At 42.2% G+C, this 24,289-nt stretch overlaps 2 protein-coding genes across 4 annotated transcripts in view; one reads left to right on the top strand and one right to left on the bottom strand.

Moving 5' to 3' along the window:
- The window catches only part of LOC127424013 (rabenosyn-5-like), a 19,644-nt gene extending 10,382 nt beyond the window's left edge, over nucleotides 1–9,262 (top strand). For all 3 annotated transcript variants that reach the window (XM_051668773.1, XM_051668775.1, XM_051668774.1), the window contains 8 exons: nucleotides 936–981; nucleotides 1,081–1,242; nucleotides 1,809–2,065; nucleotides 4,167–4,237; nucleotides 4,360–4,446; nucleotides 4,695–4,797; nucleotides 5,070–5,174; nucleotides 6,477–9,262. In XM_051668773.1, coding sequence (XP_051524733.1) covers nucleotides 936–981; nucleotides 1,081–1,242; nucleotides 1,809–2,065; nucleotides 4,167–4,237; nucleotides 4,360–4,446; nucleotides 4,695–4,797; nucleotides 5,070–5,174; nucleotides 6,477–7,484 — 1,839 coding nt within the window. In that variant the 3' untranslated portion in view covers nucleotides 7,485–9,262. The remainder of the gene's footprint in view (nucleotides 1–935; nucleotides 982–1,080; nucleotides 1,243–1,808; nucleotides 2,066–4,166; nucleotides 4,238–4,359; nucleotides 4,447–4,694; nucleotides 4,798–5,069; nucleotides 5,175–6,476) is intronic.
- On the bottom strand, nucleotides 9,261–24,289 carry mrps25 (mitochondrial ribosomal protein S25). The gene is made up of 4 exons (XM_051668816.1): nucleotides 24,044–24,289; nucleotides 12,154–12,260; nucleotides 11,990–12,077; nucleotides 9,261–9,488 (listed from the first exon to the last, which is right to left on the bottom strand). The coding sequence occupies exons 1-4, from the start codon at nucleotides 24,175–24,177 to the stop codon at nucleotides 9,296–9,298; spliced, it is 522 nt and encodes a 173-aa protein (XP_051524776.1). The 5' UTR covers nucleotides 24,178–24,289; the 3' UTR covers nucleotides 9,261–9,295.

Here is a 24,289-nt window from a genome sequence, read left to right as displayed (position 1 = left end):
TAATTATGGCTCTGTATGGCACCACAATGGATTTGAAATGATAATCAATGAATACTGTATGTGATTGAAGTGCAGACTGTCAGATTTAATTTGAAGGGGTTTACATCAAAACTGGGTGAACGGTCTAGGAATTACAGAACATTTTATACACATACCCCCCTTTTCAGGAGCTTAAAAGTAATTGGAAAAAGTAACAATCATAAATTAAAAGATAATCTTTATACTTGGTTGAAAATCCTTTGCAGTGAATGACTGTCTGAAGTCTGGAACTCATCGACATCATCAAATTCTGGGTTCCCTCCCTAGTGATGCCTTTACTGCAGCTGTCTTAAATCTGACAGTCTGCACTTCAATCACATACAGTGTTCATTGATTATCATTTCAAATCCATTGTGGTGCCATACAGAGCCATAATTATGAAAAGTGTCTCACTGTGCAAATACTTGCGGAGGGCACTGACACCTTAATATGCAAATCTGTTTGCGGTTCTGTGACACCTGAAGGGTTTGCGCCCACTAGCAACTATTGAGTCATTGAGTCAATGAACTAAGAGGAAATATAGACATTTACATTTTTTAAGCAAAAAAACAAGAGCTTTTCTGTGAAAAGTGTTTTAGAAAGTAACTGACATGTGACTGGAAATGTGATTTCTGATAATCAGTGAAGTCAGTAATCTCATTACAATTTTACAGAATTAGTAGTTTCAAATGAATTATTCCCTTGAGCAGCTGAGTGATATTTCAGGTAGTTTCACAAACTTGCTCGGTTAGATTCTCTTCACACTGTTGCCACCATGACAGTGTTTGAGCCCAAATAGAAAACACTGTTCAGTACTTCTTCTGTAGAAAATGTTTCGGGCATAAAGGATTCAGATAATGTATTACATGCTCAACTGAACTGTTTTAAGCTCATCAAATTATTTCACATTCGTTCAGCTGACCTGCTTTGACAGAACCAGCATGGATGCGGCGCAGATAAGATGTAAGTGAACAACATCAAGAATAATCTCTGGGATGTGCTTCATAGCGCTATAGTTGTAAAAACTTAAACCATGACAGCCATGTTGCTTTGTTTTCTCAGCACTTGAGAAATCTGTGGTGTCATGGGTCAGTGATCACGATGTGCCATTTTGTCCTGATTGTGGAGGGAAATTCAACATCCGTAACCGCCGCCATCATTGCCGTCTCTGTGGGTCCATCATGTGTAGGAAGTGCACAGAGTTTGTGCCGCTGCCTCTGGCATGTGAGTTTACATGTATCGATGAGTTTTCAATCATGTATCAATCATCCTTTTTTATTTGCTCAAACAGTATTTATTCTCTAGCGACAGTTACGGAAACATGTCCAGGGCACATTTCTCCCCCAAATCAAAAGAAAAATTATATTTTGCATAAAGCAAATGAAGCCTCTTTAGAACTATTATAATTTTTTGCTTTGTTACATTATTTTCATGATAGTTAAAAACATTTTCCCCCAAAATTCTCATCTCTGTAATGCGTCCAGATGGTTCACTTGAGGAAGAAGTATTCTCAGTGGTGATTCTATTATATGCACAAAGACAGTGCCACAAATACTACCATGATGAAATACTTTACAATTTATAAGTAATAAATCATAATTTTTTTACATTACACTAATGACAATTGGGGGGTTGCTAAATTGCCCTAAAAGTGGGCTCATGTAGGTGACCTGTACGATACTTGAGATTCATTCAATCAGATTCGACTGTAATATTTTTTTTGTATTCTGTTGATGTATATTGGTAGTGTGGTTCTTCAGTGTGATTTTTCTGTAATGTTGTGTTGTCAGATAAATTAACCAGTGGAACGAAGGAGGCTCTGTGTGCTCCGGCCAGTCCGGGTCAGAGCGGTTCTCCTGGAGCACAGGTGACACAACAGATCCCTCGCCGCGGCTCCATCAGCAGCATCTCCTCCGTCACCTCTGTGTTAGAAGAGAAAGATGAAGACCATGTGCGCTGCTGTCGGCACTGTATGGACTCATTGCTCCGCCATCAGTGCAAACTGGAGGAGAGAGACCACGTGCCTGACATAGTCAAACTCTACGAGGTACCAGCTGCAGAGTTAACCAGACACACATAATTGTGAACCCAAACACTCTTGAACATCAAAATTTACCCGAATTACTTCATACACGTTTTTTGGTTATTGTGAATGATTAATCAGTGCATGTAATACCACAGTCTACTAAGAATGTATTTCTTATAGACACTGCATTTTTTCATCAAAATCACCACCACTTTGGTTGCACGTTTTTTCCCCCATTGTTGTATATAGCCTTTCTAATATTTTGACAATAGTTAATCCAGTAATTTAATGGCAGTTAAGGGTAATATAATAAAGCAGGGTTCCCTCGGATCCTTAAAAAGTCTTAAATGTAAGGTCATAAAAGTCTGAAATATTTTTTTTTTTTGGGGGGATTTTTCCCCTTTTTCACCCAGTCTGGAATGCCCAATTCCCAATGTGCTTTTTTAAGTCCTCGTGGTCGCATAGTGATTCGCCTCAATCCGGGTGGCGGAGGACGAATCCCAGTTCCCTCCACGTCTGAGACCGTCAATCCGCGCATCTTATCACGTGGCTTGTTGAGCGCGTTGCCACGGAGACAGTGCGTGTGGAGGCTTCACGCCATCCACTGCGGCAACCACACTCAACTCACCACGTGCCCCACCGAGAACGAACCACATTATAGCGATCACGAGGAGGTTACCCCATGTGACTCTACCCTCCCAAGCAACCGGGCCAATTTGGTTGCTTAGGGGACCTGGCTGGAGTCACTCAGCACGCCCTGGGATTCGAACTTGCGAACTCGAAGCCACGAAGTCTGAAATATCTTAAATGATACAACAAGAGGTCTTAAATTTGGGAGTGGAAAGACAGGAATCGTGATACAACCTAATGTGAGTATCAAACTTCAAAAGAATATGATTTATTATATAAGTGCATGCGCTGCGTCCTTCAGAGTGAAAACGTGACTGTTGTATTTTCTCCAAGCACGCGGGGGCTTTTGCAGAGCGGTTCACAATCATTAGGACATATCGGAAATTTATGACAAGTGATTGCTAATGATCATCTGTTGATGAAATATAACGATATTTACATTGGAATAAGTTGTAGATTATTGTAGGAGTGCACGTTTTATTTCCCTTATCTGTTTGAATGAGCAGCTGGAAGCATTTCAAAATAAGAGTCCCCGCTGTATTTCAGCCTTTAAAGTTAAAAGTTCTGCACTATGAATTTATTTTATTTTTTTTCTAGTTATTGGTATTTTGGTTGCACCATAAAGTGCATCTGGAATTTAATTCGATTTGGACTCTTGTGTCCTCTGTCTGGCCCTCCTCATCACAGAAAGGAAAGACTAAGAACATTTAATATAGGCTACCACATTTTAAAACTATTCTTTCTTTCAACATATTATCGTATCAGCACAATCCAATATTGGTCGACCTCTAATTTGTATTTATTTCTATAATGTTACATAAATCTATTTTAATGTGAGATATATGTGGTAAATGTGTCTTGAGTGTTTTAAACTTGTTTTACTGATGATCAATGTTAAGGTCATGTTGAATGTGTGCTCCTGCCTGATTAAGAGTCTGTGATACATGATTTATTTGAGATTGTGTAGGTTTGTTTTGGGATGGGCATATGGTATTCATTTTATTTGTTCAGGTCTTGAAGATGATTTTAAAAACTCTGCTGCAACCCTGTAAAGGTATCACCAATAGCAAACAGTAAAAGATTTCCAAAGCTACATTTCTTTCTCAAATGTTTCACTGGTAAATTCATCACATTACAAAAATGAAATGCTTTGCATAGGCCTGATGTGATTATTTGATCTTGGATTTTTTTGTGCACTTTAAAATACAATCACATTTCATTACCCAAATAAGGGAATTTTTAGTGAATACAGAAATCTCAAATTTTCTGGTGTTATTGCATTTTGTGAGCACTACAAATGAATTCTCGTAATGTCAACTTTTAATGTCTCTGAATTGCACATGAAGTCTTCACTTTGATTGTTTTTCACATACAATGCCAGTACAAAAAGAACAACAATGAACAGTCTGTTGAGAGTAAGGGTCAATCAGTCCGAGAGGTCGCTTTAATTGTTGTAACTGTAGCCCTTTGTTTGTGTTGGTTGTGTTTGCAGAGGTTAAGGACATGTATGGAGAAGGTTGAAGCTAAAGCTCCAGAGTATATGCACATGGCCGAGTCACTCAAGTAAGCCCTCAACTTCAGCTTTAAGAAAATCCTACACACGTGCATTTCTTCTCTTATTAATTCACTGACCATGTGGCATGTGTAAAGCTCTGGCAGACTCAAGTTCTGTTTGTGTTATACAGTGCTGGAGAGACGGCCTATAACATGGAGAACGCTGCTGGACTCAGGATGGAGATACAAAAATACTATGAGCTCATTGATGTTCTGAGGTACGCAACACAACAGAGACATGCGTCTGTCCCAAAACCTGCTGAGCTGCCTTCTAAGGCAGAGATGGGAACTCCTAAGTGACAGTAGAACAGTCTACATCAACTGCGTCACTCGCACGGCAAACTCAACTCAATATTGTGTAATAAGAAGCTCACTAGGTTTTGGAACAGACTCAGAGCTGTACTGTATTCTGTGTTGGATATATCAGTATCATGTATGCATTTCTATGGATGTGTTTTTGTATTAGTAAGAAGATTCTCACGCTTGGGTTAAGAGAAGAAGTCCAGCCGCACCCAAAAGCTCTCCAGCTGCAAAGGATGGTGCGCTATGCAGCTACGCTTTTTATTCAGGTTAGACACAACACTATCCTAGCCATAAGAAGCCAGTGATATACATTATCGGTCAAAAGTTTGGACACACATATTCATTCATTGTTATTCATTTTTCCTGCATTTTTTAAGTCATCAAAACTATTAAATAAAATAAATGGAAGAATTAGAATTGTGAACTGACCAAAAGATGTTAAACAAATCAAATATTTGAGCTTGTTTGTGTAGACTGCAGCTCTGCACAAACTTTTTTATTCTCTCATGCGACTTCATTACATTCTTACACCCCGCAGGAGAAACTGTTGGGTCTAACATCCCTCCCCACCAAGGAGAAATACGAGGAGCTGAAGGCGAAGAGGAGGGAGGAGCAGGAGAAAAGGGTTCAACAGGAGCGGCAGGTGACACAACTGCACAGTCATGACTCTGTTCATACCATTCAGTTTGCTCATGGACAATTTCAGCATTACAGGCGGAACATTTGCAGTGTAAAATGTTCAATTTAACCTCACATAGAAAGTACTCCTTGTTTAGATCGGGGAATGATCTTGCGTTACGGACATGAGTTTTTTGGAGACCAGTGACTTTGTCCATTTTTAATTCACAGAGTTTTTACAATGGATGTGACATCTCTTGGTTACGGACATGACAGTTGTGAAATTTGTAGACTTTGATCTCTTGAGACATCTGTATGATGTCCATCAAAGCTGCATGATGGATTGAAATAAGATTTAAATCACCATGTGGCCTTGCGTTTTAAAATATCGTTTGCATTGACTGCATCAGTCAGCACTGTGTGAGCGAGTGAGCAGCACAGTAATATTAGATGTTGATCATACATTACAATTTAAATGGCAAAGTTTGTCAAAATGATCTTGTCCCAGCTGTTGCCTATAGATGCTGTAAGATTGAAGCAATTCACAGATCAAACCAATGGTCAGCGGTCTATTAGAAACATCATAGTTAAACAACGAGCGGTAGATGTTCGATTCTCTCATTGATATCAATATGATTTAATATGAGGCGTCCGTAACACATTATTGTGGGTGTTTAATGTAAAAAAAAAAAAAAAAGGGAAAACATTCTTTCGTCATACTTGACATCGGCAGAAGTTAGCTTTGTACAGAAATTGTCAACTTATTTGAATGAATTTTGTTTGAGTGATATAAACTAAACCTTTAAAATGTTACAGATGTCACATGGCACTGAAATGCAGCGACCTAATAAATGTGGCTCTTTTAAATTAATTAAAAAGCACTGTTATGACATCCTCTTGTCTTTCTGGAAAATGATTATTATTTACATAAAGTGAAATTAAAGAATCCTTTAACCAGCCATATTTCATGGTTGCAAAATAGGGGTCAGAGGTGGATAAACAATATATTGCAAAATGTATTATAGACCTTTAATAGAGTATACTATAGACCAAAATGAACAACTTAAAAGAGGTTATGTTTCTTTGCTTAAAATCATGAATCTGATCAATGAATATGACAAATCAATGATGAATGTTCATTTTAAGTCACCGTCTGGCGTATTGAATCTAGTTATGATTTTCCATTAAGATAAACCTAATGTTTTCACTTTTGTACAATCAAACACATAATTTACACTGGAAGATCGTTGCATAATAGCCTAGTCAATAAATATTTGAAGCCAGAAGTGCTTTTCATTTTGGGGTTATTTTGTCTTGTGTAACTTAGGCAGCCCTGGAGGCACAAACGCGTCGATCTGAAAATGAGAAGAACCGACCAGCCCTCAGTACAAACGGGGATGTTCCTCGTCCTCGCATGACCAAAGCTGGCAGCTGGCTGCCACAATCCAACACTCTACACACCCACTCTGAACTAGATGACCCTCTGCTGCAACAGATCGAAAACATCAAGTCATTCTTACGGCAGGCACGTGCTGCAAACCGCACCGATGAGGTAGCCATGCTAGAGGAGAACCTACGGCAACTTCAGGACGAGTTTGACACCCAGCAGACCAGCCGAGCTATCAAGCTTTCACAGAAGCTGGCCGAGGAGACGGACCTTCAGCAGAGACAGATCGAACATCTGCATCAAAGAGAGCATGAGAACAAAACCCACATGAGAACTTCCTCCTCGGATTTCAGAGACAGAGGAAATGTTCAGAAACAACAAGAGGAGGAAGGACATTTGATTGCAAGCCCATCTATTAAGTCTTTCCCAAGTCTGCTAGAAAACTCCCCACCATTGGAGAGGCAAAGAGATGAACATTCACCGACCCCACCGTCCAAAAACCCGTTTGACAAGGAAGATTCCTCTCCAGCTGAGCAAGAGCCAAGCAGATCTTTGAACAAAGAGTTGCAGAGGGACCATAATCAGGCAGCCAATGGAAAGAAAGAGTACAACCCTTTTGAAGATGATGATGAAATTGAGGATCAAGGCACCGATAAGACATCTGGAAATCCTTTTGAAGATGAGGATCATGAAGAAGATAGAGGTAACCCTTTTAAAGAGCATTCAGATGAGACTCCGACTGCCACAAGCAATCCGTTTGATGAAGACGATGAGGTCTCTGCTATGGAGTATATGATTGAGGAAGAATTACTGCTACAACAGATAGATAATATTCGGGCTTATATCTTTGACGCCAAGCTCAGTGAACGCTCTGATGAAGTGGAGCTTTTGTCTGAGAACCTGCGGGAGCTGCAACGCACGCTACAAGAGCAGAAACGAAAGAAATAGTGACAGCCATGAACCCTTTTTATATCTGATATGGCTTTTTTCAGTTATAAACATAGGACAAAAGCAAAAGTGGCCCAAGTGCACTAGACAAGGATGTTGTAAAGCAAATTTAAGATCTGTGAGCAAGAACGTTTCGGTAGGGAAGCAGAAACACATGGAATCACAAAAGCATATAACTTCAAATTTCAATTGCCTCAGATAATTAGGTTTGAAATGTAATCAGTTTTATGAGTTATAAACATATATTACTATTGCACTAGGCAAGAATGTTGTAAAGCAAATTTAAGGTTCCTGTACAAAAGTCAGTAACAGTGTTAGCATTGCTAATTAATCAAATTGTTAAAATTATGCAATCAAACCTAGTGTTATTTACATTTAACAGGTAGTTTCAGGTTGTAAATGGGTAGTTTTTTTATGCAAAGTGGTTGTTGGATGGTAAAGGCTTTACCATTGATATTTCAAAGTCAGTATGCACATACTGCAGCTTCTGTGAGATTTTGTTAGTGAAACACTAGAGCAAAGTTGTATTTTGAATTAGCTGATTTTGTGAGTCCAGCATGAATAGACACCTGTTGCTTTCAGTTGATCTCATGAGACTGAGCTAATGGATGACCAGCACTTCACTAAATAGAAACCCTGATGTGCAGCGGTTCTTTGAAACACGACTGGCTGAATCTGCAATGCCGATTGCAATGTTTATTGATATGATTTCAAATTGCCATCTAATTTGCGTGTACATATCACGCAATTATACAAGTATTGTTCCACTAGTGGCAGCTTATAATAACTCAATGATATAAAGTATTTGTAAAGCATTAGTTTACTGTTCACTCATTATTTATACATCTTTGTGCCTACATTCTTAATACACTGAGTTTATATAAATAGTATGTAATTCATTTGTTTACTGTGTCAAATGACTCATTAAAAGCTTGTTAACCACACATAACTAATGTGTTTCAGATGATGTAAACAAGTGGTGAGAAATGCTTATGAGAACATTGACATAAATCTGTTTATACATTTATGAATTTGACACATGTGAATGCTTATTGTGTTGACTCTTTAAGACATCTGTAAAGCTGCTTTGAAACGTGTTGTAAAAAAATGACGACTTCTGTACCACTTGTGTGCATCGGCTAACAAAAGAAATCAGTTATTAACTGTTGTTTGCTATAAATTATAGTGAATATTATATGAATATTTATAATTTAACTAAAACGAATGCTTTACAAATACTTTATACCAAGTAGTTATTATAAAGTGTTATCAGAGAGTCATGAGTTTAGAAGGAAATAAGGGCGAGTAAATGACAGGTGAACAATCTGTTTTCATAATTGCCTGGTCCTTTTAAAATTGGTTTGAGTCTTCTTCTCGATAACAATGTCACATGCATGTTTTACTAACACTTAGATAATTGTTCATTGTAAACACTGAACAGCTGTGTAACATTAAGTCAGCGCTGCGCTTGTATTACCTACATGAGCGATTCAAGACTTTCTCTGCAGAGTATATGCTGTTTATGAATGATTAACATGAAATACTGTCTGTAAGTCCTTAACAACACGTTGTGGCTGCACATCGTGCTTTTTGTCATTATAATTACTCATGTTGTAGTTAAAAGACTAATGTATTTCTGAATAACATTAGCAATCTGTCCATAAACTGTTGGATAAAGTTTTGTTTACACTAACCAATATCGTAAATGTAACACTAAAACCGATGTTTAATAATGTGGCCAGATTTATCATCATTTGAATAAATCACACAAACAAGTGTTCTTCTAGATTTATTTATATTAAAGTCAGTTGTTAATCATCAGCTCCAGCAGCATGTTTGGCTCTGTATTTACCGGTCATTTCTTTGGGAAGGGGCACGAGCCCCGGATGAGGCACCTGACCCTCCACTTCACTCATACACTCCCGCAGGAAATACTTCTTGGGCCCAAAGTTCGCAGGGTTCGACAACTCCATCTTAGCCAGAGCCTCGGCTTCAAGAACTTTACTGTGGAAAGAAGAGGAAGCCTTGTGTGAGGTTTTTCTGTATAAATTAAATCTGTGAGACATAAATGAGCAGTGGGCAGTCGCTGGGGACTTTTATTTTAAAATATCTGGCTTCCGGCTTACACAAACACATTGTAAATAAGTGCATGTTTTGTTTGTATTACAATATTAACACTACAGCATATAGGCTAATAAATACTGTATAAGAGGTATTATTAATCATTGATCTATTCAACAGTAGATCATCAGCGACCAATTGTCATAACTGTTCAGTATTCCAGTCATTTTTTTTTCTCCTTTTCTCTAGGGACAGTGTCAGTCAAAATGAGCATGAACTCAACAGTTATTAAAGGTTGTATCAACAGTATAAACGTTCAATAATGTCTATGCTTCATGTGTGTCTTTTCTTAACATCTCATATTAATAATCGCAGTGATGGTGACGGAAAGTTTGCTCCATTGCAGTGCTCTATATGCAAGTATTAACCAAATTAAGCTTTTATAGCCTATATATTTAACAGATAAAGGTTTATGTGTATATACATATATTTCACTCATTGTTATTATTCACAAGATAAATAATGATGAAGTTGCATATTTCCATATAGTCAGTTTCTTTGCATGCCCTCGCTTCATTTAAGAACACTTGATTTTCTAATCAAAATATGCATTAAAGTGAGAACAAAAATGTGGATGAATATTGCCAATGATGAAAGATTTAGATGCAGCAAATCCCCATGTGACTGTTTTTATTTCACCTCTAGATGCCGCTGTTATACTGTAGAATCCTCCAGTGCCACCACAGAAAAACACCAGGAAATAATAATAATAAAATATTATTGGCAACTATCAGCACAGATTAGTCACAAAAAAACTACTTCTCAGTCATCCTCTACAGAAAATAATCAGTATAGTACCGGTAATAAAAATGTAAACACTGTTGAGCCAAAACATTATGACCACCTGTCTAATATCGTGTAGGTCCCCCTCGTGCCAACAAAAAAGCACTGACCCGCAGAGGCATTGACTCCACAGACCTCTGAAGGTGTCCTGTGGCATCTGGCATCAAGACATTAGCAGCAGATCCTTTAAGTCCTGTAAGTTGCAAGGTGGGGCTTGGACTTGTTGGTCCAGCACATCCCATAGATGCTCAATCGGATTGAAATCTGGGGAATTTGGAGTCCAGGGCAACATCTCATGTTCATCATGTTCCTCAAACCATTCCTGAACAACGTGTGCAGTGTGGCAGGGCGCATTATCCTGCTGAAAGAGGCCACTGCCATCAGGGAATACCGTTGCCATGAAGGGGTGTACGTGGTCTGCAATGATGTTTAGGTAGGTGACACGTGTCAAAGTAAAATCCACATGAATGGCCGGACCTAGGGTTTCCCAGCAGAACATTGCCCAGAGCATCACACTTCCTCCACCGACCTGTCTTCCCACAGTGCATCCTGGTGCCATCACTTGGCAAACGGCGCTAATGTCCACGTGATGTAAAAGAAAACAGGACTCATTGGACCAGGCGACCTTTTTCCACTGCTCAAAGGTCCAGTTCCAATGCTCACGTGCCCATTGTAGGCCCTTTCGACGGTGGATAGGGGTCATCGTGGGCACTCTGAATGGTTTACGGCTACACAGCCCCATACGCAGCAGGATGCGATGCACTGTGTGTTGTGACATATTCCTCCTGTAACCATCATTAAAATGTTCTATGACTTGTACCACAGTAGACCTTCTGTCGGTTCAGACCAGACGGGATAGCCTTCATTGCCCTCACGGATCGATGAGCCTTGGGTGCCCAACACCATGTTGCCGGTTTGTGGTTTTTCCCTCCTCGGGCCACTGTCGGCAGGTACTCACCACTGCTGACCGAGAGCACCCCACAAGCCTTGCCGTTTCAGAGATGCTCTGACCCAGTCGTCTGGCCATAACAATTTGGCCCTTGTCAAAGTCGCTCAGATCTTTACTTCTGCCCATTTCACCTGCATTCAACACATTGACTACAAGAACTGATTGTTCGCTTATCATCTGATCTACCCAGACCTTGACATGTGGCCTTGTTAGGAGATGATCAACGTTATTCACTTCACCTGTGAGTGCTCATAATGTTTTGGCTCATCAGTGTATTCAGGTCGTTTATAATGTCCTTGTGCAGTTACCTCACATACAGGGTTCAAAAGCAGAAGGAAAAATCCAGCAGTGTTATTATTATGAATTCTAATATTCCTGTTCATCACAATTATTAATCAACTGTGATGTAACCCCCATCATTTCAACAGCATGTTCACAAAGTGTCTTTGAATGAAACAGGATAATTCATCAGGAAATAATACAGGCAGGACTAGATTTCATCTGATTGAATCATGGGTTTTTGGCTATGACTTTCTTAGATAAATAATATTATTTTGGAAAGATAAGAAACAAGTCTAGGAACATTTATGAAGAAAGTAAAGAAGGTCAATTTTGATTTCATGTTAACTGTAAAGACTTGAGCAGAACTTACTCAGATTTGCCCAGGATCTTCTTCACATGGTTTGTGATGTCTTTATAGTCCTTCCCTTCTACATCCACTAACACCTGCTCTCCATCATCTATATAACCAGAGAAATATGAACACAGAACCATCTGCAGTATCACAGTGAGAGATCACAATACTACAGCACCCACCCAGGTAGAATCGCAGGAATGGCGAGGGCGTCATGTTCTTGAACATCATTATTTGAACCCAGGGATTCTTGTACTGGATTTGAGGGATGTTGAAGAACACAAACTTTCTGCAACACAACATTAAACATTAACATGCATCTGTAGTGGCTATAGTCACATTTGACCTGACTTTCTCAAGAAAATAAAAATGTTTTTAAAATTAAATACAAATGTACATCCATGGAATATGTTCTACTTTTCTTTAGTATTCCTATATTTAATCATTTATTAATTTTTGTAATTTCCAACACTCAAAATGTCCTTAGCACCACATTATTAAAAAGTCAACATTTATTATTTGGGTCATTGATCAATAAGGTTCACCAAGGTGATAAAAGAAAAACTGTAGTTTAAAACACGTCAAGTTCGTAGAAATGTAATCTTTAAGTCCATGCTTGGTATCGGTCTCAAAAATCCCATATCGGTCGGGCTCTATTAAAAACCTGTGAAACGAGTTTAGAGAGGGAAAATTCACCGATACCCAATATGGTGGCCGATATATTTAATATTTGAGCTGGAATGAAAACAGACCTTTTCTATGTGGATTGTGCACCGATTTTGCATCAATATGACTATGCAAAGGTACTCAGAAGGCTGCTTTCTTAAATATTTTTATCAAAGAATATTTGACATTATTATTATACATTGTCAACAAATTCTAGAAATGAACACTGAGAAAATAAAGAAATAAACATCAGTACTGTTTAGTATCAGTCAAATGCTGACCATTAAAATACAATAAATAGCTAAATAAACATCAGTACCGTATGTTTAGTATCAAACAAAAATACAATAAATAGCTAAATAAACATCAGTACTGTATGTTTAGTATCAGTCAAATGCTGGGCATTAAAATAAAGAATAAATAAAAATAAAATAAATAGCTAAATAAACATCAGTACTGTATGTTTAGCATCAGTCAAATGCTGACTATATTAATACTGCCGAGTCAAGATAAACAGATAAGCAGTGGTGTTACACCATATTCTGCTATACAAGTTCAGGGGAAACTTTCAACGGTGGAAATTGTCTCAGTCACTGTCATAACCTCCATTCCCTGATGGAGGGAACGAGATGTTGTGTCGATGTAGTGACACTAGGGGTCGATCTTGAGAGCCCGAGACACCTTCAGATCTTTGAGAAAAGGCCAATGAGAATTGGCGAGTAGAATTTGCATGCCACTCCCCCCGACATACGGGTATAAAAGGGAGGCTGGAATGCAGATTCATTCAGGTTTTTGCACCGAGGAGCCGAGACAAGGTCCCGGCCATTACAGCGGTGTAGTTCAGCCTGTGGCAAGAGGGACACAACGTCTCGTTCCCTCCATCAGGGAACGGAGGTTACGACAGTAACCGAGACGTTCCCCTTCTGTCACTTACTCGACATTGTGTCGATGTAGTGACACTAGGGGTCCCTATACGAAACGCTACAATGGCTGAACTGTATTACGTAAACTTCCGATGCAGGTGTAGGCAAGCTACTGTGAGCGTAGGAACAGATGCACTCGGACTGCATGTAGCCTCCCCAGACGCCCCAAAATGTCGTGTAATTCTCAACAACCCTGTGGGGGGGAAGGAGACATATCTATTATGGGAGCAGGCCATGCCAGCCACAGCCTTTTCTCTCTAAGTTTTTCTCTCCACAGAATATTAGATTCGGCTGGGGACTTTAAATACTCATAAAATACGCTGGTGAAGGCGTTCTTTTCCGTTCCTATTCTTTCAGTGGGAAAAGACCTCGCGGAGGCCACATCCTGCCATGAAGGGGAGAGTAAAAAAGTGGCGAATACGTCATATGGGCCTAAGGCCGCACATGGAAGAGGTGCGGTGGTAGGTCCTGACCTTCATAGGGGAGGAGCTCTACAAACGCAGCGACAGGAGCAGAGAGGGCTCTGCCAAGGGAGATGCAGGTCTACCAATAAAGGGAGACCGTACTGCGGAAGATACATTACAGGAGGTTACCGGGGTAACCGAGACCTGTGGAGCACTTACCCCAGTACAGAGCACGTTAGCACACGTACTGTGTCCGACTACGAATTCCTCCGCTGAATTCGTGAGCCAGAGGGCTAGGAGGAAGGACATCCAGGGTTCACAGGTTGTGAACAGGCATGGGAGAGAAGAGCGCATGGTTTCACCTCGTGGAGGGGAAAGACGCTATACACAAGCGGTACACCCGGCCAGCTGCCCCGTGTAACGAAACTTACCTGTTCGTACCTGAAAGAACACGGGATGAAACCGGCTCAACCCGGAAATTGTAAAATCTCGCGAAGGTATTGGGTATTGCCCAGCCTGCTGCTCAACAGATGTCTGCTAGAGAGGTGCCACTGGCTAGTGCCCACGAGAATGCCACATTTCTTGTGGAGTGTGCTCGAACCCGCAAGGGGGCGGGCACGGACTGGGTCTGGTAAGCCAAAGCGATGGTGTCCACGATCCAGTGGGCAAGCCTCTGTTTGGAGACAGTGTTCCCTTTCCGCTGTCTGCCAAAGCAAACAAAGAGCTGCTCAGAGCATCTAAAGCTCTGCGTGCGATCCAAGTAGATGCGCAAAGCACGCACCGGACACAGCAACGATAAGGCTGGGTCTGCCTCCTCCAGGGGGCAGCGCTTGCAGGCTCACCACCTGATCCCTAAAAGGGGTCGTGGGAACCTTGGGCACATCTCGAGGCAGTTGATGTGATAATGCAGGCGAGGTACTGTCCAGGAGCCAGCGGCTGCGTGCCCGTTGCACATGACGCCCCAGCCTGTCTTGGAGGCGTCTGTGATGACCACGACGCACCTGGACACTTGCTGTATGGGGACTCCAGCCCGCAGAAACGCAAGGTCTGTCCAAGGGCTGAAAAGGCGGCGGCAGGCGGGCATGAGAGCCACACTGTGTGTGCGCCGCAGTGCCATGCGTACCTTGGGACTCGGGTCTGGAGGCAGTGCTGTAGCGGTCTCATATGCATCAACCCAAGCGGCGTGACTGCCGCTGAGGATGCCATATGCCCCAGGATACTCTGAAAGTATTTCAGTGGGACTGACATTTCCCGCCTGGATAAGTTCAGGCAGTTCAGCACCAACTGCATGCGCTCGCATGTGAGGCGGGCTATCATTGACACCGAGTCTAACTCCATGCCGAGAAAACAGAGGCTCTGAACCGGGGAAAGCTTGCTCTTTTCCCAGTTGACCCATCTCACCTCGGCTGGAGGGACAGGCTCTATCGCGCCCTTCTGTAGGAGGACTGCGATCTCCGCCCGCAAGACGGCGGTGCTCTAGTCCTTCACTGACGTGAAGGGAACGCTGCGGAACCGGGGCGGGCGCCTGGCGGATTAAATGGCATAGCAGAGTCAGATGGTTCTGGCCAGCCAGCACGATGGGTTGGAAAGCGATAGCCACGTGTCCAAACTCCAGGCAAGGGGCACTAATGGAAGGATCGCATCCGATGTTCCTGGGGGTGGGGCCTCGCGTTGGGGGGGAGCAGGGAGTGCCACGGCGGGGAGCGGTGCTCCGACCCGAGGCAGCCATGCTGAGGGGACCCTCGAAGCACTTACCTTGCTCTGCGCGCCCGGTGTAAGTCGGGCTGGCGACTGAGGAGGAGGGCCTCTTGAGCGGTCCTCGAGACTCGTCATCACTGGCCGGCCAGGGGTGTGGTTTGTGTGATGCAGCGGGGCATGCGAAGGCGGGGGGCCGCATTCGTGAGGCCCAGGCTGTAGGCGCTCGGTGTCCGGTAGCCGTGGGGACGGCAACCGTGAGCACTGGCGGTGTGACCCGAGGAGAGAGGAAACTGCTCTTTTTTTGATAATGTGGGGCAAACAGAAAAGAAAAAGGAACAAAAGATTTTCCTCCCGGCCCTCCACTGGGGGATGGAGTGGTCTGGCTACCAGCTCCGGAGTTCCCGCAGACGTCTCAATCCTCAGGTGTCCCGTCTCAGGGGCACTTGGGAGCCCTCCTGGGGGTCTTCGCGGCCAGCTGAGAAGCAGGGGGTGTCCCTCTCCTGTGGGGGGCTCTACGCCAAGGCTGAGGGCTGGGCTCGGGCTGGGGCGGAGCCGATTGAGTTTGTGTCACCGCAGGGGGATGCCCTCGGCAAACAGACGGGGTGTGGAATCTTGAGCCGCATCGGGGCAAGATATGCTGAATGGCCTCCGTCTGTTGCTTCACCGCCGAGAACTGCTGGGCGAAGTCCTCGACATTGTCGCTGAAGAGGCCGACCTGGGAGATGGGCGCGTTAAGGAACTGCGCCTTATCCGCGTCCCTCATCTCGACCAGGTTCAGCCATAGGTGGCGATCCTGGACCACAAGCGTGGACATCGTCTGCCCGAGCGCGTGCGCTGTGACCTTAGTCACACGGAGGGCGAGATCGGTCGCCAAGCGCAGCTCTTGTAGCACACCAGGATCAGAACTACCCTCGTGTAGCTCTTTCAAAGCCTTGGTCTGATGGACCTGTAAGAGGGCTATGGCGTGCAGGGCGAAGGCGGCCTGACCGGCAGCGCTGTAGGCTTTAGTCGCCAGAGACGATGTTGTCCTACAGGCTCGGGAAGGGAGTGACTTGTAACCGTCAAGTGAAAAACACCAATGTGTAACTGGACTGCTTTTCTGATAGTTTTGTGGTGCTTTTTTTGTCCTTTTTACAGTTTGACAGACGTAGTCACTATGAAATGTAGCATAAACAAATTCTCTTTTTGTGATCTATAGAAAAAAAATTACTTGCGTGTTTGTAATGATTTGAGAGTGAATGAATAATGATCTAAACCTTTACATTCTGTAGAATTAACTAAACTTTTAAGCACAGTTTAATCAAAATAATGGCTTTCTCTTTCTCGGATGCGATCGGTTTGACGTACATGCGTGCAATCATTTGGTCAGTGAAGATTAATGGAGACTCACTTGTGAAACAGAAATATGCTATAACAGTAAAATGTTAAGGATAGAGAGGGAGAGTAAAACACAAGTAGTGGTCGACCGATATATTGCCGATGATGATAAATAGGCCGATATGCAGAATTTTAATTATCGGATGATTAATTTTCCCATTTGGCCGATTTGTTTCTTATATCCATGAGGGCATCCAAAAATCACCTGAAGGAGCCAAGTCAGACTTGTAAACAACCAATCAGTTTGTTTTGTTGTTACGTGCCATCGTGTTACTACAATAATAGACCGGTGTGCAACACAGTGTCATTTAAACGGTCCACATATCAGAGCCGCAGCAGAAGTGTTTGAGCTCATAATATTAAAGTGCTCACCTGTTTCATTCTCCCAACAGTTTCCTGTAACTTTTAACTGTCTTGTCTAATGATAAAAAGGCAAATATCAATAAAACTAATATCATATACTGTCTGCAAATATGCGCATATCTCGTTTAAACAGATGTAATTCATGAACCTCCAGAAAATGCAGCGTTTTATTCCTGTCGAACGCTCACATTATATGTTCCTCTCAACTGAAGCACATGTTCTGTCAGTCTGGATCAAAACTCAGTTCCTCTGATTTACAAATGTTACAGGACGGTCAGTCTGTGACAATCCAAGCAGGTGATCCGGGCTGTGTAAACTGTTTGCTGCTCAATGGATCTGCATGAGCACGTGAGAGTAAATTCAAAGTAAAAGTGAGTAAAAGCACTTCATGAGCACTACAAGTTAACATTCACTGTTCACTGTATGAACAATTAGTTTGATTCGGTCTTTTGTGAGAAAATCCGACTGTTAATGCGCATAAGCCAGCCATAGTTGCTGGACTACTGTACTGTTATTTCCTTCTTCCTAATATATTTACAATTTCTTCATGTGCAAATAAATGACTAAAATTTGATGACTAAACAGAAATCAGAAGAAACTGCTTTCTACCATTAAAAATACAATATTATTATTATTTTATTTATTTATTTATTTTTTACAAAATTACAGTTTTGTGTGAAATTGAGTAAATGTGCTAAATTACAGGTAATTCATATTTTTGGCTATTTTATGTATATGTTATTTACTATATTAAATTGTGTGAGATACTGTTGTTGGGCCTCATGTATTCAGATAGAAGACAAAGGCAGGCCTAACACAGTCGTAAAAACCTAACTCAAGCCCCCACATTCCAAGTCGTAAATCTTACTGATAAAAATCGCGCCAAAATCAAACAAAGGGAGTCCAAAACAGACTACAAATCCATGAAGCCTTGCTCACTAAAGGATCGAACTCTCAACTCCTATTGGATGAGGCACACAACAGAACGTCCCTCAAACATGACATCATCAGGAGTTGAAATACCTCTGAAATGCTTCCGGGATTTGCTTCCAGCAACTTTGCTTGCAGTGTGTGGACGCAGTTCAATGCTGCTCTCATGTGCAACCTTGTGGCACAAGGAAGTAACGTCCGACTTGAAACTGTGGCCATACAATCTCCATCTCGCTGGACGAGTTGAGATTACTCTGCGTTCAACCGAACACTCTAACAGATCCGAAGGAGACCGCCGAGCAATCTGCATCTTCATCCGTTTGCCTGCAGAAGTGAAGAGATTAAAGATTTCTCTTCCATCTTCAATCAAGTCGACATTTCTGAGTTCTCCGCCAGCCCGCCGAGAATCAACAGCCGTACCGGACGCTAACACATTCTACCTGTGTCCTCATGCGATTCAAGTAAGAGGTTTACGTCTGGGCAGAGATAGAATATTATAGCATGTTATTCTTGTGTTTCAAGGTTTTTGCTTGTACAGTTTACGGACCGCCATGTCCGCTCATTATTAATACTCAGGGTATTAATTATCACGATTTTGTTTTGCTGTATTGTGGTCCAACCAAATTGGATTGTTGTGCAATTTCACCATCGCGGGTGAGACAGCAACTGAGTTCATCAATTAAAGAGTCAAATAACGCGGGACTGTTTACGAGCCGTCCACCGCGTCTCTGAGCGATGAACTAAACAGCTGCTTTCTCTCCCACGATCGCGAAATCGGCTTTAGGGCTGTCACTTCTCTCTCTCTCTCGTACTAATTACACACACACCCACACACACACACACACACCTCATGTGTTATAGGATTATTTTTATTTCCATATCTAATCATATCACTGTTTAGTTTGTAGTTGTAAGTCGGAAGTTTATTGACTGCATTGAATTAATTATTAATTGATATTACTGCATAAATAAACTTTGTTTATATTACAAAGAGAAGTGTTTTGTTTGTTTTGCATACGCCTGTGTCATGCTGACGGGATGTCAGTGCTCGGATTCAAACCTTCATTCATTGTTTTTTTTCCTGAAAATCGATATTCTTTGGATGTCGATTTTCCTAAGACAACAATCTAATATTGAGACTGTTTTACTATTTGATTATTAGGCCCTAATTCCAGGGTGGTGCCCCGTCAATGTTAATCCTTATCAATATTCTATTGATTTAATAATTGATAATTATCTTTGATGATTGTTGAATTTGAATGATCAATAAGCTAGTGTTAATTTTAATTAATGTTTCATCGATGTTAACAATTAACAATTATCTTTGATAATTGTTGATTTAAAGGATTAAAAAAAGCTAACATTGATTCTCATCAATGTTCTATTGATTTTAATAATTAATAATTATCTTTGATAATTATTAATTATTGCTAATAACCAAACCCGCTCCTTAATGTAGCACACTACATTTACTGGAGCCCCATATGAGGTTTTAATGAGTTAGATTCAATTAATTAATTTAAATATTAATTATTAACTAAAGAAATAATTATTATTTCTGATAGTAACACTGATCTAAACAACCAGTAAAGCCCTACACTGTCTATGACCACTACATTAGATACACCTGTCTAATACTGGGTAGGACCCCCCCCCCACCCTTGCCCCAGAACGGCCTGAATTCTTCGTGGCATAGATTGAACAAGGTGCTGCAAACATTGCTTAGAGATTCTGCACCACACTGACATGACGGCATCACGCAGTTGCTGCAGATTTGTCAGCTGCACATTCATGCTGCGAATGTCCCGTTCCACCACATCCCAAAGGTGTTCTATTGGACTCAGATCTGGTGACTGTGGAGGCCATTAGAGTACACTGAACTCATTGTCATGTTTATGAAACCAGTTTGAGATGACATGATGCGTTATCCTGCTGGTAGTTGCCATTAGAAGATGAGTAGACCGTGGTCATAAATGGTCAGCAACAATATTCCAGTAGGCTGTACATTTAAATGATGCTCAGTTGGTATTAAGGTGCCTAATGTTAGCCAAGAAAACATTCCTCACACCATTACACCACTACCACCAGCCTGAACCACTGACACAAGGCAGAGTGGATCCATGGATTCAAGTCGTTTACGCCAAATTCTGACCCTGCCATTTGCATGTCGCAGCAGAAATCCAGATTCATCAGACCAGGTTATGTTTTTCCAATTGTCTCCTGTCCAGTTTTGGTGAGCCTGTGCCCACTGCAGCCTCAGTGTCCTGTTCTAAGCTGGCAGTAGTGGCACCCGGAAGGGTCTTCTACTGATGTAGCCCATCCGCCTCAATGTTTGATGTGTTGTATGTTCAGAAATGCTTTTCTGCATAGAACTGTTGTAACGTGGTTATTTGGGTAACTGTCACCTTCCTGTCGGCTTGGACCAGTCTGGCCATTCTCTGTTGACCTCTCTCATCATCAAGGCACACAGAACTGACTCTCACTGGATGTTTTTTGTTTTTGGCACCATTCTGAGTAAATTCTAGAGACTGTTTTGCGTGAAAATCCCAGGAGATCAGCAGTTACAGAAATACTCAAACCAGCCCGTCTGGCACCAACAATCATACCACGGTCCAAATCACTGAGATCACATTTTTTCCCCATTCTGATGGTTGATGTGAACATTAACTGAAACTCCTGATTTGTATCTGCGTGATTTTATGCACTACACTGCTGCACATGATTGGCTGATTAGATTATCACATGAATAAGGTGTACAGGTGTACCTGATAAAGTGCTCAGTGAGAGTATATAAATTATATCGGCCACCGTGCACTCTGGATATCGGCACCAGCCATTAAAAACCCCTATTGGACGACCACTACGCGTGAGCAGAGACGATCTAACGTGATCAGTTTAACAGTGATCTCGGCGCCGTTTTGCGTGTGATATAGATCCGTTTAAAGGTGGTCTTGGTGCCGTTTTGCACGTGACAGAGCCGTTTAAAGGTAGTCTATAGATCCGTTTAATGGTGATCACGGCGGCGTTTTGCGCGTGACATAGATCCGTTTAACAGTGGTCTTGGCGCCACTTTGCGTGTGATATAGATCCGTTTAAAGGTGATCTCGGCGCCGTATTGCATGTGATATAGATCCATTTAATGGTGGTCTTGGAGCTGTTTTGCGTGTGATATAGATCCGTTTAACGGTGATCTCGGCCATTTGTGTGTGATATAGTTCAGTTTAACGTGATCTCGGCCGTTTGTGTGTGATATAGATCCGTTTAACGGTGGTCTTGACGCTGTTTTGCGTGTGATATAAATCTGTTTAACGGTGATATTGGCGCCATTTTGCGATTGATGTAAATCCGTTTAACGGTGATATATATCCATTTAATGGCGGTCTCTGCGGCATTTTGCGTGTGAAGCAGATACGTTTAATGGTTATCTCGGTGCCGTTTTGCACATGACATAGATCCGTTTAACGGTGGTCTTGGCGCCATTTTGCACGTGACAGATCCGTTTAACGGTGGTCTTGGCGCCGTTTTGCGTGATATAGATCCGTTTATCGGTGATCTCGGGCGTTTGTGTGTGATATAGTTCAGTTTAATGTGATCTCGGCCGTTTGTGTGTGATATGATTCAGTTTAACGGTGATCTCGGCGCCGTTTTGCGTGCAACATAGATCCATTTAATGGTGGTCTTGGCGCCGTTTTGCACGCAACATAGATCCATTTAATGGTGGTCTTGGCGCCATTTTGCGTGTGATATAGATCCGTTTAACGGTGGTCTTGACGCCGTTTTGCGTGTGATATAAATCCGTTTAACGGTGATATTGGCGCCATTTTGCGATTGATGTAAATCCATTTAACGGTGATATAAATCCGTTTAATGGCGGTCTCTGCACCATTTTGCATGTGATGCAGATACGTTTAATGGTGATCTCGGAGCCTTTTTGCACATGACATAGATCCGTTTAACGGTGGTCTTGGCGCCATTTTGCACGTGACATAGATCCGTTTAACGGTGGTCTTGGCGCCGTTTTGCGTGTGATATAGATCAGTTTAACGGTGATCTCGGCCGTTTGTGTGAGATATAGTACAGTTTAACGGTGATCTCGGTGCCGTTTTGCATGTGATATAGATCCATTTAATGGTGGTCTTGGAGCTGTTTTGCGTGTGATATAGAGCCGTTTAACGGTGATATCGGCGCCATTTTGCGTGTGATAGATCCGTTTAAAGGTGATCTCGGCGCCGTTTTGCGTGTGATATAGATGTTTAACGGTGATCTAGGCGCCGTTTTGCATGTGATATAGATCCATTTAATGGTGGTCTTGGCACTGTTTTGCGTGTGATATAGATCCGTTTAACGGTGATCTCGGCGCCGTTTTGCGTGTGATATAGATCCGTTTAACGGTGATCTCGGCGCCATTTTGCATGTGATATAGATCCATTTAATGGTGGTCTTGGAGCTGTTTTGCGTGTGATATAGATCAGTTTAACGGTGATCTCGGCCGTTTGTGTGAGATATAGTTCAGTTTAACGGTGATCTCCGCGCCGTTTTGCATGTGACAGATCCGTTTAAAGGTGGTCTTGGCGCCGTTTTGCGCGTGACAGAGCCGTTTAAAGGTAGTCTTGGCGCCGTTTTGCGCGTGACAGAGCCGTTTAAAGGTGGTCTTGGAGCTGTTTTGTGTGAGATGTAGTACATAACGGTGATCTCGGCGCCGTTTTGCGTGTGATATAGATCCGTTTAAAGGTGGTCTTGGAGCTGTTTTGTGTGAGATGTAGTACAGTTTAACGGTGATCTCGGCGCCGTTTTGCGTGTGATATAGATCCGTTTAAAGGTGGTCTTGGCGCTGTTTTGCGCGTGACATAGATCCGTTTAAAGGTGGTCTTGGCGCCGTTTTGCGCGTGACATAGATCCGTTTAATGGTGATCTCGGCGCCGTTTTGCGTGTGATATAGATCCGTTTAACGGTGATCTCGGCCGTTTGTGTGAGATATAGTTCAGTTTAACGGTGATCTCCGCGCCGTTTTGCATGTGACAGATCCGTTTAAAGGTGGTCTTGGCGCCGTTTTGCGCGTGACAGAGCCGTTTAAAGGTAGTCTTGGCGCCGTTTTGCGCGTGACAGAGCCGTTTAAAGGTGGTCTTGGAGCTGTTTTGTGTGAGATGTAGTACATAACGGTGATCTCGGCGCCGTTTTGCGTGTGATATAGATCCGTTTAAAGGTGGTCTTGGAGCTGTTTTGTGTGAGATGTAGTACAGTTTAACGGTGATCTCGGCGCCGTTTTGCGTGTGATATAGATCCGTTTAAAGGTGGTCTTGGCGCTGTTTTGCGCGTGACATAGATCCGTTTAAAGGTGGTCTTGGCGCTGTTTTGCGCGTGACATAGATCCGTTTAATGGTGATCTCGGCGCCGTTTTGCGTGTGATATAGATCCGTTTAACGGTGATCTCGGCTGTTTGTGTGAGATATAGTACAGTTTAACGGTGATCTCGTCACCGTTTTGCGTGTGACATAGATCCGTTTAAAGGTGGTCTTGGCGCCGTTTTGCGTGTGATATAGATCCGTTTAACGGTGATCTTGGCACCGTTTTGCGTGTGATATAGATCCGTTTAACGGTGATATTTGCGCCATTTTGCGATTGATGTAAATCCGTTTAACGGTGATATAAATCCGTTTAATGGCGGTCTCTGCGCCGTTTTGCGTGTGATATAATAAGAAGAATAATCTGACCTTGCTCCTTCACTTCGATCTCCATGTGTGTTATAATTGACAGTCATGATCTTCACGGAGTTTTTAAACACGATTTCTCCTCTCTGCAGATACTCCAGCGTCCTCCGTATGGGGAAGCGTCCCTTCATCGGCATGATTAAATGATTAATTTGGACTGATTATCACACTGAACAATCTTTAGAAATTATCATCATGCTGCTGCCTCGCGTTCTTCTTCTTCTCATTAACGGCGGTTAGCAAACTTGT

This window comes from Myxocyprinus asiaticus, chromosome 33, assembly GCF_019703515.2.
Source record: "Myxocyprinus asiaticus isolate MX2 ecotype Aquarium Trade chromosome 33, UBuf_Myxa_2, whole genome shotgun sequence".
NCBI lineage: Eukaryota > Metazoa > Chordata > Actinopteri > Cypriniformes > Catostomidae > Myxocyprinus > Myxocyprinus asiaticus.
Note: the sequence above shows the minus strand (reverse complement) of the source record. Positions and strands in the feature narration are given on the sequence as shown.

Coding starts and splice junctions, on each gene's coding strand:
- mrps25 (XM_051668816.1), bottom strand. CDS start 24,177: ATGCCGATGAAGGGACGCTTCCCCATACGGAGGACGCTGGAGTATCTG. Junction 12,261..24,043: donor GATCGAAGTGAAGGAGCAAG/GTCAGATTATTC, acceptor GTTGTGTTGCAG/AAAGTTTGTGTTCTTCAACA. Junction 12,078..12,153: donor ATTCCTGCGATTCTACCTGG/GTGGGTGCTGTA, acceptor CTGGTTATATAG/ATGATGGAGAGCAGGTGTTA.